Here is an 18,728-nt window from a genome sequence, read left to right on the forward strand (position 1 = left end):
GGACTGTTTTCTCTGCTTGTTTCTGAAATGGAATTTGATGGTTATGAGGCAGGAGGAATAGGTTTTCATTGTGACCAATTTTTGATGTCCTTTATGAGCATGGGTTCTCTAACAACCTAAAATTAAGGAAATGAATAGAAGCAAGCTTTTAATAATCCCAGAAGGACCTAGAATGAAATTATCCCAGCACCCTTATATAGACTGTGACACAGTTCCCTTTTTGCAATCCTGAATGCAGATGATTACTTTCTAACAGTCATGTGCAGAGACCTACTTTGCAACACTTCGGGGAAGTCAATGTACTAGATCTTGAAATGTCTTTCTGGAACGTAAAGTAACTTTTAGTTTTCTTCTAGCAGCACTGTTAACTCTGGTGTCATTTTTAGGTCCTTGGGGCCGATGCATGGGAGATGAATGTGGTCCAGGAGGCATTCAGACCCGGGCTGTATGGTGTGCTCATGTGGAAGGATGGACAACATTACATACCAACTGTAAGCAGGCGGAGAGACCCAGTAACCAGCAAAATTGTTTCAAAGTTTGTGACTGGCACAAAGAGTTGTACGATTGGAGGCTGGGAGCGTGGAATCAGTGTCAGCCCGTGATTTCAAAAAGCCTGGAGAAACCCCTTGAGTGCATTAAGGGGGAAGAAGGCATTCAAGTGAGAGAGATAACGTGCATCCAGAAAGAGAAAGACATTCCTGCAGAAGATATCATTTGCGAGTACTTTGAGCCCAAGCCTCTCCTAGAGCAGGCCTGCCTCATCCCTTGCCAGCAAGACTGCATTGTGTCTGAGTTTTCGGCCTGGTCAGAATGCTCAAAGACTTGTGGCAGTGGGCTCCAGCACCGGACTCGGCACGTGGTGGCGCCCCCCCAGTTTGGAGGCTCTGGCTGTCCAAACCTGACTGAGTTTCAGGTGTGTCAGTCCAGTCCATGTGAAGCGGAAGAGAGCATGTACAGCTTGCATGTGGGGCCCTGGAGCACATGCTCAGTGCCCCACTCAAGACAAGTAAGACAAGCAAGGAGGCGTGGGAAGAATAGAGAACGGGAGAAGGACCGAGGAAAAGGAGTGAAGGATCCAGAGGCCCGTGAACTTATTAAGAAAAAGAGAAATAGAAACAGACAGAACCGACAAGAGAACAAATATTGGGATATCCAGATTGGATATCAGACCAGAGAAGTTACCTGTATGAACAAGACGGGGAAAGCTGCTAATTTGAGGTAACATTTTATTACTATTAACTACTCGTGTCTCTCCGTCAAGACCATGAACTAGAGAGTTGTTAAGGCACGCTGTATGAAATCCTGGAATCCATATGCTCGCAAGCTAGTATGCACTATCCCCAAGTATATTTTCCACTTTAAGGCATTTAAACTTGGTGGGTCTCCTGGCATTTCTGTTTTGCTCATGTTTAGGCACTATACTACTAGAGTTAATTTCAATTTTTCTGTCAAAACCTAGAGCATGAACAATTCTCTGTGAGGTGATAAGGCTTCTTTAGGTCACAGTGCTGTTTCCACCTATAACGGAAAAAAAAAAAATTAGAGGCTAGAGTTTTGGGGTTTTTAATTCAGATACTTATTTTACTGAGAATAAGGCACTCTTGTAATCTCTCCAAGATTATAGCATTTTCAGAATTACCCTATAAACAAAATCTAAATAGCAACCCAGGGAGCTATACCTAAAAATAATTCCCTTTCACGTTTTATAAAATGAAATAACTCTTCCCAGAGAAGGAAAGGGGAACCAGTTGAAATTAAGGTAAGTAGATGGCATTTAATCATGAGTTGCCTCATTTAGAAAACGTGTAATTAATTGGCTGCATTTTCTAGACAGAAATTATTTGTCAAATTATCTCTGGATAAATAATGACTGTATTATGAAAAGTTTTCTCATGTGTGATTTATTTGTTATGGAATTATTTATTGAGGATTATACACTGAGGATTATTAAAAGGGTATCATGTTCTCTGTGTATTCTAAATTTTGCTCTTGGATAAGCCAGACCATCTGGGAGTGGCTTATGTGGATCATTTGCATAATTGCTTTTTTCTGAAATATTTATGCAGTTATGATTTGAACTGAATTAAGAGAAATTATGGTAACAGCACTCAAAATTTTATATCATATATATTGTAGAAACGACATTGAAAATGTCATCTACTCCATCATGTCTGTTCTCTTAATTAAAAACATGTAAGATAAATTTCACTGAACTGTCAACCCATGTGCCTCTGGTGAACAGCTGGGTTGTTTTCTTTATGGCCCCTGGAAATCTTGTAACAGATCACATTTTCCTATTGACTTTGGCTGTTGGGAACATAAATAGGACTGTGTGACATGCATATCGTTCCCTAACATACCCCATTGGCTTCATGTTTTTCTCGTCTTCAATGATTTTCTTCACTCATTCTTGATTAGTGATTTTGCTATCTACAGATTTTGAAAGCTTATTTAAAGCCTTTTTAGTGCAGGATAGAGTTTAAGTAAATAAGTGAACAAACACTAGACTTACCTGTATAAGGCAATAGTTTCTCTCAGTATAGCATTGTTCTGGTCTCTATTTTTAGGGTATTTGCTACTCTCTTTCCTCTTTAAAGGGCTTACCAGTTATACCGTGTTTCCCCAAAAATAAAACCTAGCCAGACAATCAGCTCTAATGCATGTTTTGGAGCAAAAATATAAGACCTGGTCTTATACTGTATAAGACTCGGTATTATATTATATTATATTGTATTGTATTGTATTGTATTATACTATATTATGCTACATTATACTACATTATAAGTACATTATACTACATTATACTACATTATACTATATTATGCTATATTATACTATATTATATTATATTAAAGATCCCGTCTTATATTTTAATAAAATAAGACCGGGTCTTATATTAATTTTTGCTCCAAAAGAGACATTAGAGTTGATTGTCTGGCTGGGTCTTATTTTGGGGGAGACACTGTATTTTCTCTCAGCCACACAGTAATTTACTCTTTCTCCCTTCTGGTATCATCAGTTCGACTACATGCCTGGTCCTGCTAAGGGCTGCTTATTCTCCTGCCTTCATTCTCCAGGTTCCCTACAACTCCCTAAGTGTGTATGTGTGTTCACCTCTGATTCTGTGTCATGTGTGTTTTCAGTTCCATCCCTGCTTTATTTTTTTTCTGACTATACTTATTCTGCTGATTTCTTGATCTCCTTTCCTGAAGAATTACAGTTGTATTAGTTACTTGGCTCCCACCAAGTAATTGAATGAGCCTCCAAGGCAACTTGAGTTGTCTCCCGCTGTCACTGGGTTAACGTACTGTAGACATTTAATTTAATGTTGACCACTCAATTAAAAGTATAATTAAGATAGTACCTGCTACTGCACAGAGCCTAATATAGCCATCCAGCCGTTTGAAATAAACAAATATTTTTAAATTTTTAGATCATTTTTAGATGCTTATATTCTGTTAGAAATACCATCTCTAAGTATTCCAATAAAATGAGAGCTGTGGGTTCCTGGCAGGATGGTGGGGTAGGCAAACTCTGTGCTTGCTACTTCCTCTGACTACATTAAAACTACAACTACATTATAGAATAATCAAATAATAAACCTGTACAGAACTCCTATAACTAAGGATGTTATGGAGAGGCCACATTGAGACTGGTAGGAGTGGCCGAGACACAAAATGGGCCGGCCCACACCCATGTATGGTTGTTAAGCATCTGGAGGGATATCCTGGCTACAGAGGTTCCTCTGAGAAGTGAGGGGCCCCAGCCCCACACTGGGCTCCCCAGCCCAGGGTTCCAGTGATAGGAAGAGCAGTCCTGACAATATCTGACTGTGAAAATCACTGGAGATTCTGCCTGTCTGAATGGGATGGAAGAGGCTGCTGGAAATGTAGGATCCTCTTAAAGGGTCTATGCACAGACTCACTCACAGGAATTCACCCTGAGATCTGGTGGAGGGGTGGCAACTTGAGAAGCCCCAGAGACATACTGGGAAAGATTGAGTGGTGTGGCTTCAGGCAAGGGCTAAAGGGATAGCCACCATTCCTCCCATGTAGATGGCACCTAGATGGGTGCCATCTTTCCTGTGTTGAGTCCTCCTTGACACAGCCAAATATGAAACTGCATTGGCCTGGTAAACTCCCCTTACTACACCCCAGTGGCTCCCTGGGACCCTGCCCCACCCAGTTTGCACACCACAGGAGATACTTTTGGAACCCCAGCAGCCAGCACCTCCCCATACACGGCAGGAGATTCTTTTAGCAGCAAACAGTCAGCGTTGGCTTGCGTGCTGCCTGAGCACTTTTGGTGGCAGACAATCAGCCCCAGTCTTTCTTGGACAACTCTCAGGGGTCTGCAGGCTGAGGCAGACGATGCCTGGCCTCACTGTGCTCTGACACTTTTGTGAGGGACCCCAAGCTCAGCACTGGTGCCAAACCTGAATCTGCATTAACCTGGTGAACCCCTCTAACTCCACCCTGGTGGCTACCTGGGACTTCACATCACCCAATTCATATACCAACCAAGGCTCTTTCAGAGGCTCAGCCTTACAGGTAGGTAACAGGTGATGTCAGGCCTCAGGATACCCGGGGCCTTGGGCTGAGTTGCCTCACTCTCGCTGTTGGTAGCAGCCAACCTTGGTTCACAGCATGGCCTCTCCCACCTGCCTCCAGGCCTAGCACAGGCAACAACCAACTGCAGATTGCTTTTTAACTCCTAGCAAGCAAGTAGCACTTGGCCAGTCACAGACAGTGTTTGACTTTGGCCTGCACAGGAGCCCCTCCTAAGATGCCACAGAACCAACACACCCAGAGGTTAGCTTCATACACATTAGAGCACTACCTGATTAACCCCACAAGCAGCACACCCAAAGGCTGGTCTCGACAGGCACAAGAGTCCCATAGGAAACATCCCACGCTGTGGGGTCAGCTTCCATGCTAAACACATAGTGGTTAGATATTTATATAATTTATGAAGTGATCCCCTGGTTAGTTGTATATCCAAAAAAAGATGAAATAGTGTTGAATGTCCAAAAAAAGTGATAGTTGCATGTATCTTGTAACTTCATTAGGGCCAAGATTTTACATTATTTTAAACAAATTGGTTAGTAATATTTCTCTTATTTAAGAATTACAAGAACATATATAAATAAACTATATGTTAAGAAAGTTAAAGTCTTAGTTAAGAAGAGACAAAAATCAGGTATTTTGACCTAAATTTTGCTCAAACATTATACCATATCAGTGAAGCTAATCAAATGAAGAGTAAATTGATAACACCATCAAAGCACAGGGCCACAGCTTACTGATAGGTGATTAAATTTAAAGTGTTTAATCTTATATTAAATTCAGAAACAATTTTGTCATGTAAAAGAATGCAAAATCATTTAATAAGGCTAAAAATATCTTATTACAATAACTAAATGAATTTAGCTAAATAAACCTAAGAATATTGGGGAATATTATAGGCAAATAAAAATAACTTATTTTTATTTGAGCTTCCAGATTAAAGTTGATAGATCTGCCCCGCTCTCTGCTTTCAAACAGACTGAAATCAATAAGTATGAAAAACACAAATGAAAAGTCCATTCTTTTATGATAATAGGAAACAGTCGCAGTCCCAAATCACAATTCACAGAGAAGATTTGGGGAACATGATAAAATTAAAGGTAACTGAGAGAGGAAACTTAGGGCAGCATGATGTCTTTGCAACTTTCCGGAACTCAAAATCTGTGAATAGCCTGGACTTTCCCAGGGGCCAAGCCAATGACCCTACCTTAGTATGGCATGGTCTGTGTTAGTGAAAGGGCTTCTGAAGCATCTTTGAGTTCTGTTTTCAAACAGAATGGTGTAATAGACAGGGCTGAGAGAGTAAACTCACTATGCCATTGCTGACAAGAAAGGATTATCATGTTGATGGACTGAGGGTTCAAGTTTTGATGACCACTGGAAGCAAATTCTAAATTACTACGTACACACCATGTGCACAGGGGACTTCCCTGTGAAACAGTGAGTTTCAGCCTAGCTTAAATAGAATATTGCCCCCGGCCAAGAGTTGGTATGAAAGTATGCGCAAAGAGTTCTACAAGAAACCAAAGACAGTAAAGGAAATACATTTTTTTTATTGAACCAAACCAGAAAGAATTTCAATATTCAAGGAAGAGTTAAGAAAAATGAATGAACTTCAAAGTGATTTGGCAGACCTCATAGAAGAAATAGAGGAGAATTATAAAACAAGAAAATAAATGAAATTCACATTAGAAGAAACAAAAAGAGGAAAATATTCTGTGGTAAGAAGAGTCAACAATATAGAGAACAGTTTCAGAACATCAAGTAAACTGTCACTTTTCAAAAATATGATGAATACGGAAACAAAGGAGGTCACTAATGAAATTCAGGTATTACTGAAGATAACAACAGAAAAAAAATAATAGAACAGACAACACAAAAACACAAAGATATAATAGAAGACTTTCCTGAAATTGAGGAAAACTTTAATCCTCAGAGTGAAATTGCAAAGGGCCAATAATCTGCTAGAAGAGGCTGAGAGAATGTCCTCATGAAAGAACTGATATAGAACAATTATTATATATAGAGAGAGACAAGAGACATTGCACAGAATGCCAGAACAGTACTCAACCTGAAACACTAGAAACTCTTTAAAGTCAAAAATAACACAGGGAAGTCAAAAATAAGACAGGGCAACACATTATCGCCACTGTTAGTTAACATCGATCTGTAAGTACTAATCAATGTAGTTGAAAGGAGAAAGAAATGAAAATTGGAAAGTAGGTGACAAAATTAAGATTTTTTTCCAAATGTCATAGAAAACTCAAGATAATCAATTGAAAATATATTATAAACAATAAAGTAATTCAATAGGGTGGATGGATACAAAAATAATATCCCAAGATCAATATATTCCCTAGATGCAAACAATTAGCTCAGCATTATGATGGGGAAAAAAGATTAAAATATCCCCATTTATAACAGTAAAAAAAAAAAAAAAAAGGAAATACTAACTGTAAAAGTTCTGCACATAATACCAGACTTGGAAAAGTAAAAAAGTAACCATGTGACTATCTAGAACATCTAGTAAGTTTACCAATTGTTCTTACAATGTCCCTGTAAATTACCAAGGGAAAAATAAGCATATAATAAAAGCCAGAAAGATTATAAAAACTAAAACTAAAAAGATGAATGTCACAAGAAAATCAAATGCCTTATATTCCATGAATATTAATATCAATTTTATGTTAGTGTGTGTATAATCAAGTCAAACAGAATAGGGTCCAGAAAAAAAAGATTCCCCAAACCTTAAAATATGTTTCCAATAGTGAAGGAGCATTTCCTTCACATTAATTTTGGGGAAAAAATAAAATTTAAGGGGTAATTGCTTTGCCATATAAAGGAATAAGAAAAAAAAATCTATTTGTCTGTTGTTATACCAAAACAATGTCAGGTGTCATTCAATACTTAAAATGTTATATTTTTAGATACTAGAAGAAAAGACAGAATATTTAAAGTCTTAAAGTAAGGAAGGGCACATTAGACCACAGATTGCAAAGAGTATCCAGGGAAAGATTGATATACTCGTATTCAATCATATTTTCTTAAGAAAAGAAGATTTGTTCAGGAAAAATGTTAACAACATTAAACTCGAGTAGCAAACTGAGAAAAAATATTTGCAATACATATAACTGACAAAGAGATAATTTTCTTAATACATAAAAAAAAACTTCTACAGATCATTAAGAGAAAGGTTCAACATCTAATATAAAAATCAGCAAAAGTTCAGGAAAATGAAAGACAAGCTACACCGGGAAAACATAGTTGCCCTAATAAAAGGGCATTTACTTCAAATCTATAAAAAAATTCTTAAAACTCAACAATAAGAAAACAAACAGCTGATTAAAAAGTGGACCAAAGACCACCTCACCAGAGAAGATACACAAATTGCAAATATGCATATGAAAAGATCAGGTGTTATTAGGGAAATAGAAATTAAACCAGTGAAATATCACCAAATACCTATTAGAATAGCCAAATACAGAACACCGACACCATCAAATGCTGTTGAGGATGTGAACCTGCAGAACTCTCATTGCTGGTGGGAATACAAAATGGTACAGCTACCTTGGAAAACAAATTGTCTGTTTCTTTCAAAAGTAAATACACTCTTAGCCAGCAGTCATGCTCCTTGGTATTTACCCAAAGGAGCTGAAAATTTAGGTCTGCAGAAAAATCTATGCATGGGTGTTTATTACAGCTTTATTCACAATTGCCAAAATACGGAGGCAACTATGATGTCCTTCAGTAGGTGAATGGATAAATAAACTGTGTTAGTTTAGACAGTGGAATATTATTCAGTGCTAAAAACAAATTAGCTATCAAGCCATGAAAAGACATGGAGGAAACTTAAATACATATAACTAAGTGAAAGAAGCCCATCTGAAAAAGCTACATACTGTCTGGTTCCAACTATATGACGTTCTGGAAAAGGCAAACTATGGAAACAATAAAAAGCTCAGTGTTGCCACGTAGTATACATAGTGCATGTAGAATAAGACAGCTCTCAGAAGTCTTGAAAATACTGCAGGGTTTTTACTCCATACATGTGCTGCATGTTTCCTGAGGGCCCATTCCCACATTATGACTTTGTGAATCAGTGAAATTGCAAATCTAATTCTAACCTTCCCCAAAAGAAGGGAGTAAATTGCCCACTATTTAAAGTAATACTGACTACTCCTAGGTTATTTAGAATCCATTTATGAAATTACTACTTCTCATGCATAAGTAGTAGGCTTTTAGATTAGAAAACTTCCTGTAATACCCAGTGTCACTTTGCTTGCCGAGACACTCGTTGTCATCGTGTCTCAGGAGCGAGCGTGCCTGCGTTGCCCACATCTGATGAAAGGGGTAGAGTCAGTATGCCCACACTCTTTTGTCGATGGTACATGGCTAACAAGGGAACCTTTACTTCTCTCAAAATGCAGAGCTGACTGGGTAATGTGCCCTTAGAGAGCTGTCCTCCACCCCTTCCAGATCCTGCTCGTGCCTGCAGGCTGATCTCTGAGCTTTAAAAATTAATAACAATAATTAGTAAAAATAGGATTAATAAGACTTTCCAGTGCTCTTCTTTCTGATTGGATTCTACCCATGGGAGGCAGTAGCAGTATATGAGAAGGTGGAGGAGAGGGGAGTTGGGGCATTTATTCCTGTCTTCTTGGATCAGCAGTGGCTGCGTTCCTCTAACCAAAGGGCTCAGCCTCTGTCCAGCAGCCTTCTTTTACCGCTCTCGGTCCATCTCACGTTCTGATAGATTCCTTTCCCCCGACCTCTTTATCACTTGGGAAGATCATTTTGCCAATGTCTTCACCATCCCTTGAGGATTTCTCTTAACACTGCTCACACTTAATAAATCCTTTCATTAAATTCTTCTGATTTAGCCTATGAGTTTGCAATTTGTTTTCTGCAGACCCTGATGAATATAACTGATGTATACTAGAGTACAATGTTAGAGCCAGAGAACGACTTCTGTGTCATTGCTGGTTATTCATTCATTAATTAATTAACTTAATGTTTATTTACGTTTTCATTCAACGAAGTGTAAGACATTCTGGGTGCTGGAGTATACAGACAAAAAAAAAACAACAAAAAACAAGGTGGAGACCCTAATCTCAAGGAACTATTCTTTGCTATGGAAATATGGTGCAAAAAACCAATACATCACAAGTCCTATCTTGCACGTGCATGCACGTGTGTGTGTGGGGGGTGAAGTGCATGCAAGTGACAGCTGAGGTAGTGAGTTCTTCCTAAAGGGAAGTTCACAAGATCAGGAATAGCCTTATGGAGGAAATGCTGCTAGAGTTAAGGACTAGTAGGCAGATACGCACAAGGTAGAGGGTGAGAGTGGAAAACTGTGGGAACAGCAAGAGCAAAGGCACTGAAACTTGCATCAGTAATGGTTCATTGTGCAAGTATATGATGTATGTAGATTATCCACATATCTAGAGATTATGTTATATAGGTATGAGAAACTAAAGAGAAGCCAAGGAAATATTAGATGTCAAGCTTAAATGGGCTTTATATTTTGTGGGTCAATCATCTTCACATTTGTTAGAAACAATGTTTTGAGCCTATTCCAATATATGTATTATTTATTTAAAAATTAAATCCACACTATTATAAAAGTATACTATACTTTTATAGTATAGTATAAGTTACTAAAATTATAATAAAACTAAGTATAATATAAAGAAATAAGAAAATATTTTGCTAATCATATAGGTTCATGTTATCGTTAGCTAAGATCTTAAAACAATCCCCGAAAAGGTACATTGTCGTTGGTAGTGATTTTTAGTCCATTTTATACATATTTATTTTATTTTGTAAAGGTATGTATTTAATTAAATATATATAAATTAAATAAACTTTATTTTGAACACTGAAGATTCATGAATATAATTACCATGTTATGTGCATATTATAATCACTTAATCAATAAACAAGTATTCATTCAGCACTTACTGTGTTCAGTGCTGTGCCAAACAGAATTAACTTTGCAATTATATAAAACCTAAGTTTTACTTTGAAACAGTTATTTTAAAGGTCACTATGTATAAAATAAAGCAGCTGTTATGATTCCTATACTATAGATGGCAAAAATTGAATATAAGAAGTTTTAAGTGCCTTGTCCCAGTTACCCAAAAAAGAGCAAAAGCGGAGGGTTTTGAACAAGCCCTGATCAGAGTTGTCCAGCTGTTGTGTATGTGAGACCTGAGTGCTGCTATGGGTATCTAGGAGGAAAGATGGTTCTCATGAAGGCATTTCTAAGAAGCTGAAGCTATTCTCAACAAATGGGGACATATTTCAAAACTCAAAGTACACCCATTTTTTAAATAGTTTTCTCAATTCTGTTTTAGAGGAGAGAGCTTCTTTGGATCTGATTAAATGATGATCTCCCCCACCCTTTATAATGAGGCTGATTCACAGCAGAAGTGTCAGTCTTCCATTTTCTTATTTTTTGCATGTTCCCAGAAAGTACCCCATTTAGATTACAGAATACTATAATAATGAGGAGGGAAATACAGCATACAGTTGTTTATAATCAGTAAACGGGAAGCACATTTTTATGTACCTATCAAAGGTGTTTCTGTTCATTTCAAAATACTAGATCAACAGGACTGTCAGAACAAATGCCAGTAAACTGAATATACTACACTAAACCAGCCTTAGGATCCAAGCTAGCTGCTCTGGTCAAAATTATAAAGCAGGAAAAGCTTGTCTTCGTCCGCATATTTTTATGTTCTTATTTAACATCCCTCACTAACCATGACATTTTTCTTTTCAAATTTACATTGAATTTATGCACATCTCCCACCCTGATATGTTTACTTACAGCATGATCAAAGTTCATTTCTATTTCCTTCTGCTCTTTTCCTTAACTTAGTTCTGTTCCTTGGAAAAAACAAACAGTACGTTGTTGGTATTGTATTAGGTTGGTGCAAAAGTAATTGCGGTTTAAAAGGTTAAAAATCATTGCAAAAACCGCAATTACTTTTGCACCAACCTAATACTAAAACAATTTTTAGAAAATGATCAGCTTATTCATATCATGTCAGGTCCAAGATTTCATTAAAAACTGTATTTTGTTAAATATTGAAATTTTCTCAGACGTTGTGACATATATTATGTAAGGAAATATACTAACACATATCTACTTACATGTATACATCCACATTCCATGTAATAACAACAGGTAGCAAATAGCTAAATAAGCTACTTCATGAAAGACAATATTATTCATAGCTCCCATTCAACTATGACAATGCCTAGCACATAATCAGCCTCCAATAAATGTTTGCTCTAGTATTAAAATTGAAGGGAGTCATTTGGTTTTCAAACTTGAGTCTTTTAGTGAATAATAAGGAGTCAATAAGGCCAATAGGAGATTACACTTCTGCAGATTGTGAAGAAAACATCCAAAATATGTAAGAGAATGTCACCAATTGAAGCATCATATTCAACTAAGAGAATGCAGAATATATAGAATGTAGAATATAAATATTGGTTCCATTCAGGAGATACAACTGAGAGTATATTTCAATATCATTGTGCCTGGTTAATGCTAAACAATTGACGTTGCATAGTTAAATAAAATATATTCTCTGTAGAAATTAGAAAATGTATCATTCTTAATATTGTAAATGTACTCCAATAGTTTCTGAGCATTAGTTTATTTAGTTTAATCTTTGGTCCACTTCAAGCATCCTTACTTATGTAGTCTATCATACCTGTTTTTACATCTTGAAGCCACTAAACTATTTTGTCATAACTATCAGTTAGTTGGCATTGATGACGATGATGAACTATAGGCCAATATTGTCAATATACACCTATAAACTTCTATGAAAGGTGTATAGGCACGACTCATCATGCCTTGGATATCTTCACCTCTCCTATACTTCTATCACTTATTAGGAGTATTGCTGGTTTAAATTATGATTCTATCCTGCGACAGTTGAACAAAAAGGAGCTCTTAGGTAGCTTTGAAAACATATTTGAGGAAAGCATTTATGGCCAGGGGTTAACCTTAAACCACATTGTGAATATCACTGCCTAATCCTCCCTCACATAAACTTTAAATAAAGTCCATTCCCATTCCCTCACTTTTCCTCAGAGCCTCATTAATCTCTCCCGTTTGATTGTTCTAAGTTTAGCTTTCATCCTTGAGCTGGTGTGAGAACAGTTTCCTTGAGAAACTTCCTTGAGCTGACACTCCCTTGAGCAGCCTGGCCACTGACCAGGGCACTGACCTTGCATGTACTCGGCAGCAACTGTGATCTCACCCATTGTTTTTGTTTATATGCTGGCATTGTACTAGCTTTATGTGGGTAGTACTGAGTCTCCCTCTGACTGGAATATAACAAGAAGGGTTTTAAATGGGAGGAAATACGTTCAATAGGAAAAAAAATCCACATATAATAAGGAATTTAATCAATAAATCGTTTATGCACTATTTGTATAAACTAATCAAGAATATGCTCACTCTTTCAGAGTCTACTAACACATTGTGTTAGTCATTTCATGTGTTTGATTTCCATCTTAAAATTGTTGCTTATGTATTGGGAATTATTTTAGGCCTCTACTCACACTTTCACCTTCTTATGTTCTTTATTTCTCTAATCTTGTATCATTTTATTATAGAGTGATTATCTAGCTTTCCCCAGAAATTCTTTGACAGATATATATTTTCTCCTTAGTACAAATATGTGGTCATTGCTACTAGATTTTAAAAGGATGTGATCATGGAAAATTTGTTTGGGTAGTATTTACCATGATAGCAATTGAATTGTAAATGAACAAAAAACTCTGCTGTACTTAATACAAGAAACCATTGTACTAAAAAGATCTAGGAATGTTGGTACAATCATGTAGAGTGCTGGAACAAAGCAGGTTTTTTTGTAAGAAAAATCAATTATGACCACTTATAGTTAAGATTACATAATTCTCTTCTGTGGTTAAAAAAAATTAACACTTCCAAAAGGCTACTAATAGATATAAGCCAGACCACTAACTGACGTGTGTGTGTGTGTGTGTGTGTGTGTGTGTGTGTGTGTATAGATAGAGGTATATGTGTGTGTGTGTGTGTGTGTGTGTGTGTGTGTGTATACATATACATACAGATACATAGATCAAAAATGCAGTCTTCTGGCAGGTTCTAATCTATCAAGGATCCCACATAGTGAATAAAAGAAACAGATGAACAAGAATATAATAGACACCATATAGTTTCAGCTCTGTGTAAAGCATTATTCCTGTGCTTGATACCTTTAATTTTATGTATGAGAGACAAGGAGAAAAAAAAAAGTAAAAATAATAATAGTAATAATAATAATAAAATAAATAAAATTATTTTAAAGTACTGTAACTTTATACAAACCCAGAAATGTGTCCTTAATGAGTTCTTTTAATATATAGTTCATGGTTGGTAAAAATACTTGGTAAAATCATAAATCTAAGATTAAAAATGACTAAAATTTTCAAAGGAAAACTGCATCTACAGAGGGTGCCAGAAGAAATGTATACACATTTTAAGAAAGGAAAACTGTTTTAAAATTGTAATACTTAATATATACTGATAACAAAAGATGAATACAAGTCACATTTGACTTCAGCAATTACAAGAGGTGCTCAAAGTGGTGACATCAGTGTCCAGACACGTCTGATATGACGAACTACTGCTTGAAGAGCGTTGACCAAAATGTCCACTTGTATACATTTTTTTTGGCACCCCCAGTATATTGACTAGAGTAATTTGATAAGGTAATAGAATTTTACCACGTTCCCCTAAAATGGATTGTATTTACCTAAGTGTGGTTTGATGGGAAAAGTGAGCATTCCAAGTCAAACATGATTTTAAACAAAAGAAAAATCTGAGAGGTGGGAATGGACAGGTTATCCGTAGAAGGCAGTAAAGAAAGTGGTATGACACTAATTAAAGGGGCATATAAATAATTGTAAATAACTTTAGAAAGGAAGCCTGAAAACCTTGATAGTATGGCAGATAATTTTTTTTTTGGGGGGTGCGGGGAGGAGTCCAATAAGCAGGAGCAGAATTATGTTCTTAAACAGAAATGGCACGCAGAATGGATGTGAGGGCCCACAGTTAGAGTTTGGGCAGCCGAGGTTTAGGTCATCTTTATAATCCAATAATGAGGCAAGGACTGCCTGGCTTCAGCATAGCAGCACTGGGGATTCTGAGGTCATACAGAAAATACAGGATCATTTAAGATGAAATTTAATCTTAGAAATTTCTGTTCAAGTTTAACTGAGTCTTCTGATCTCTGCCTGGGTGTGAGCCTCCAATTTCCAGAACTCTGACAAATAAGTGACAAAATGCTACGATGGTCAGGTTAGCTAAAATGGGACACTTGGCAAACAGTAGAAAAAGGACAATAAGTCGCCTTTCCTATTTTGGTGATCAATTATTTCATCTTTCTCCAGTAATATATAGATTTTAAACTGGCCATTTTATTTGGGGTCCCACTTCCTCAACAGACCAGAGCCAGGGACATTCTGGGATCACACAAAACACTGAAGCTTATCCTTGGTTATGCCTGTTGATAACCTTTTTAATGGTGACAACTAACTTTTGCTTCACTTTGTTAAACATATCCACACATATCACTTTTGATCCTTACAATTATGTGTGTTAGCCAAACTCTATACTGCCTCGGTTTTACCTTTCCAAAAAGGAAGAAAAAGCAATGCAAAAGAGGATCCTTTTTAGTAATCACTTCATTCTACTCACTCCCCACAACCCCCATGTTTATTTATTTTCTCTAATTCGGAAATGAAATAAAGAGTAGGAAGTCTGCTAAGGGGGTTGGCTTAGCCTTTTTTTTTTTCTTTTTGATAATGAATAAGAAAGAAGGACTTTCAATCAAAGCATGGTAGACACTGTGGATTAGTAGGGAATGGGAAAAGGGCCCAACTAGCAGAAGGTAAGAGAAGTTTCTGAGGCACAAAATTTAAGGAGGTAGTGAGTGTCTCCCAGGATTCTGGCAGCCATTCCCTCCTTCAATTTTGCACCCTGGGCACTTTTTAGCCTGACCCTAGTCTCACCTTGGGTGAAGTAGGGGGTGAGTTGGCTGATGTATTGAGGGGTCTCATATTCTCTTCCTCCAAAAGCAGTTCATCATCTGTATCTGTCTATTTTTTCACCAAATATTTAATGAGCACCTATGATGTGCTTCATCTTTCCTTTGAAAAGTAAGTTTTAAGAGCACTGACCTCCATGATCCCTACCTTCTAATTTAAATATTCCGTGAATGTAACAATATTTTAGGAAGGTACAAGGCACTATGGGGTAAAGTTAGAACAGGTGCAAAATCATTCATTGCTTTTTTCCTGAGCCTAAGTGTCTCCATTTGTGGGAGGCCTTTCAACTTTGTGTCTTTATTTTCTTCTATGGTTACATAGATATACCTAAGCCTTTTAAACACTATCCATGCTGTGGCATTTCTGGAGGGCTTTTTTACTCAGTCTAAATTTCACCTAGCTTTTATTTTGTTCCTTTAGGGTTATTGGTTATTTAACCTAAAAAAACAACTGATATATTCATGATCATAAGATATGGTTTGTCACTGTGTTATTCAAAAGGAATAGTGAGTGAATCAATTTTAGATATTCAAGCAGGTTAGAAGAGAAAAATATTTAAGGTAGCTGAGTCCCTGCTGGCCCCGTTAAAGGTACCTCCTTTCTCTTTTGGGTAGTCTGAGAAGAGGAGGTAATATCTCCATCTGCTGGGAGGTTAGAAACTTAGACTAGACACTAGAGCAGTAGTTTCATGCAACTGATGTAATAGAACACCAGAATCATACTCAGACAGCCTAGATTCAAGTCAGAACTCTAGCACTTACTTGTTAATTCCAAACTCGGGATAATATTCCTATATTATGTATGTGTCATAATTATTATGAAGACACACAAAAAAGTTACTCATGTAAAATTGCTGTGTAAATTGAGAGTGGCTGAGAAAAATGTGAATTTTTATTAATAATAAAGGATGACTAAAATAATTGGATGGTCAAGATCATTGAAAACAAAAGGAGCAAAGAAAAGAACAAAACTCTTACTTCTTAAGTTTTTTAAATCTCTTTCAAAAGGGTACAATTATATTCCACAGATGGAAAGAAATCTTAAGTTTTTTAAATCTCTTTCAAAAGGGTACAATTATATTCCACAGATGGAAAGAAATCAATGTGTATTATTTTCATTTTCCAAATGAAAATAAATACTTTTATATCAAAGTACCTTTAATATGTTAGGGTAAAGTAGTATTAAGAAGGTGTTTACTTTATAAGTATGTGCATTTTACTATGAATATGTCTTTCTGCTAAGCTCCCAGAATCTTAGTTTGTACTCACACTAGCCAGAAAAAACTATTTTAAATTCTAGAAGCATCCAAAAAATTGTCAATATCATGTTATCTTTAGCTACAATCTACTAAACACAAAATAAAATTTCCTTTGTATAAAAGTTGTATGATTGTTATAAGGATATTTTTTTAAATTGCATATGATTTGTGATATTCAGCAAATCCAATACAAATATGTAACAGCCAACATCATCGAAATAGATATTAGAAATAAATAATAGAAATAAATCATAGAAATTTCCCTTGAGAAAAAATTACTGCATAACAAATTTTCATTACAAAATAATTTATTGATTTCGTATTTCTTATTTCATCCTTAATTATTTCCTAACTTGTAATACACTGCATTCAAAATAAAGCTGGATACAGAAACTTAGTTTATAAATTTGTATCTGTAAGGCAAAGGGTCTATAGCCACCCGTACATAAAGATAGAAATCTGTGACTTAGTTAAGAACAATGTGGATTTTTTTTTTTTTTTTGTAATAAAGAAGCTAAATCAAAGAAAGGAAAGTAAGGTAATCCAAATCTTCAATTAAAATATGAAAATGAGGATTGTTGGAAATTATAAAGAAATTGGTTTTAAGTGGATGCCAAAATTAGAAACCTCAAGTTTGTAAGATATCCTGGAGCCAAGAAAAGAAAGAGTAGAGAGGAGCTAAAAGAAATAAATGGAAGGATTGAAATGAATGAATCAAAGCTAGTTTTAATTGAATTTGTCATGATTTGGATGATGCAGTGTCGAGAGAAACAGATAATAAATCATGTCATGTAATATTAATTTTGACAACTGTAAGTCAGACTAGAAAACACTGTGAAATCATCATGAGTGACGCATGTGCTGTGCTGTGTCATCTTAATTTTAGACTTGCAAATTTGATTTCTGAAACTGTTTGCATTTGAACAACCAAAGCAGGGTGTGTTGGGAAATAAATCAATTTGAAAAGAAAACATTATTAAATGTGATTTGTGGAGGTCTCTGGTAAGAGTGCACTGGTGACATATTTTTGCATAGTTTCATTTTACCGCCTACTTTCATTATGAAGTTGGCAGTCTGGAACCCCCGGGAGCCAGGGGAACAATTGAAGCGGAGAATGAGTTCAGAGTGGGGGCAGTTGTCCTGATGTTCAGCACTGATCATCTCCATTAGAAAGGACCATATTGACGGTGTCAGTTTTCAAAGTTGGAAATTCTGTTACGTCTTTATACCTGTCATCTCCCTATAAATATTGTGTTTATTATTTCAATACTATACAAATGCATCATAATACTTCTTCATGGAAATTGAATTAATCTAGGTCAGCAATCCAGTGCCATAGGTATATCATTGGTTAAAAAAAAAGTAGTTCTGGTGAATTTTATCTAGCACATTTACAAAAGGAGAAATGGATACAATATTTTAGACTTCTAAAATATGCTTTAAAAATACCAATAATGCAACATACTTCAGGAAAAGATAATGACTGCTAAACATTCATTGGAATTACAACTTTTGGGTATTTGTATGATAGAAGAAAGGTATAAAGTAAGAATAGAAAGGTTAATTACTCGTTTTTGCTGGGGAAAATGACCCCATAACTGATCAGATGTTTGTTAATCCCATGGTTTGCCATTATCATCTTACTCTCTGGCTTTGAGAGACAAGTAGAGTGGGTTGAGAGAGAAGTACAGTGGCTGGCTATTCAAGAAGTGTTGCACCAGACTAGAGCTTTGTTCTAAGTTAGAGATGAGCAGTAGCTGATTGGACATGTGTATCAGCAATTTCCACTTATACAAAAGTGGAAATGA

At 36.2% G+C, this 18,728-nt stretch overlaps 1 protein-coding gene across 1 annotated transcript in view; it reads left to right on the forward strand.

Annotated features, from left to right (window-relative positions):
* The window catches only part of THSD7A (thrombospondin type 1 domain containing 7A), a 623,382-nt gene that overhangs the window by 402,763 nt on the left and 201,891 nt on the right, over positions 1–18,728 (forward strand). The window contains exon 4 of the mRNA XM_081079273.1: positions 387–1,218. Coding sequence (XP_080935399.1) covers positions 387–1,218 — 832 coding nt within the window. The remainder of the gene's footprint in view (positions 1–386; positions 1,219–18,728) is intronic.

The sequence above is a fragment of the Rhinolophus hipposideros genome (assembly GCF_964194185.1).
Source record: "Rhinolophus hipposideros genome assembly, chromosome: 18".
Classification (NCBI taxonomy): domain Eukaryota; kingdom Metazoa; phylum Chordata; class Mammalia; order Chiroptera; family Rhinolophidae; genus Rhinolophus; species Rhinolophus hipposideros.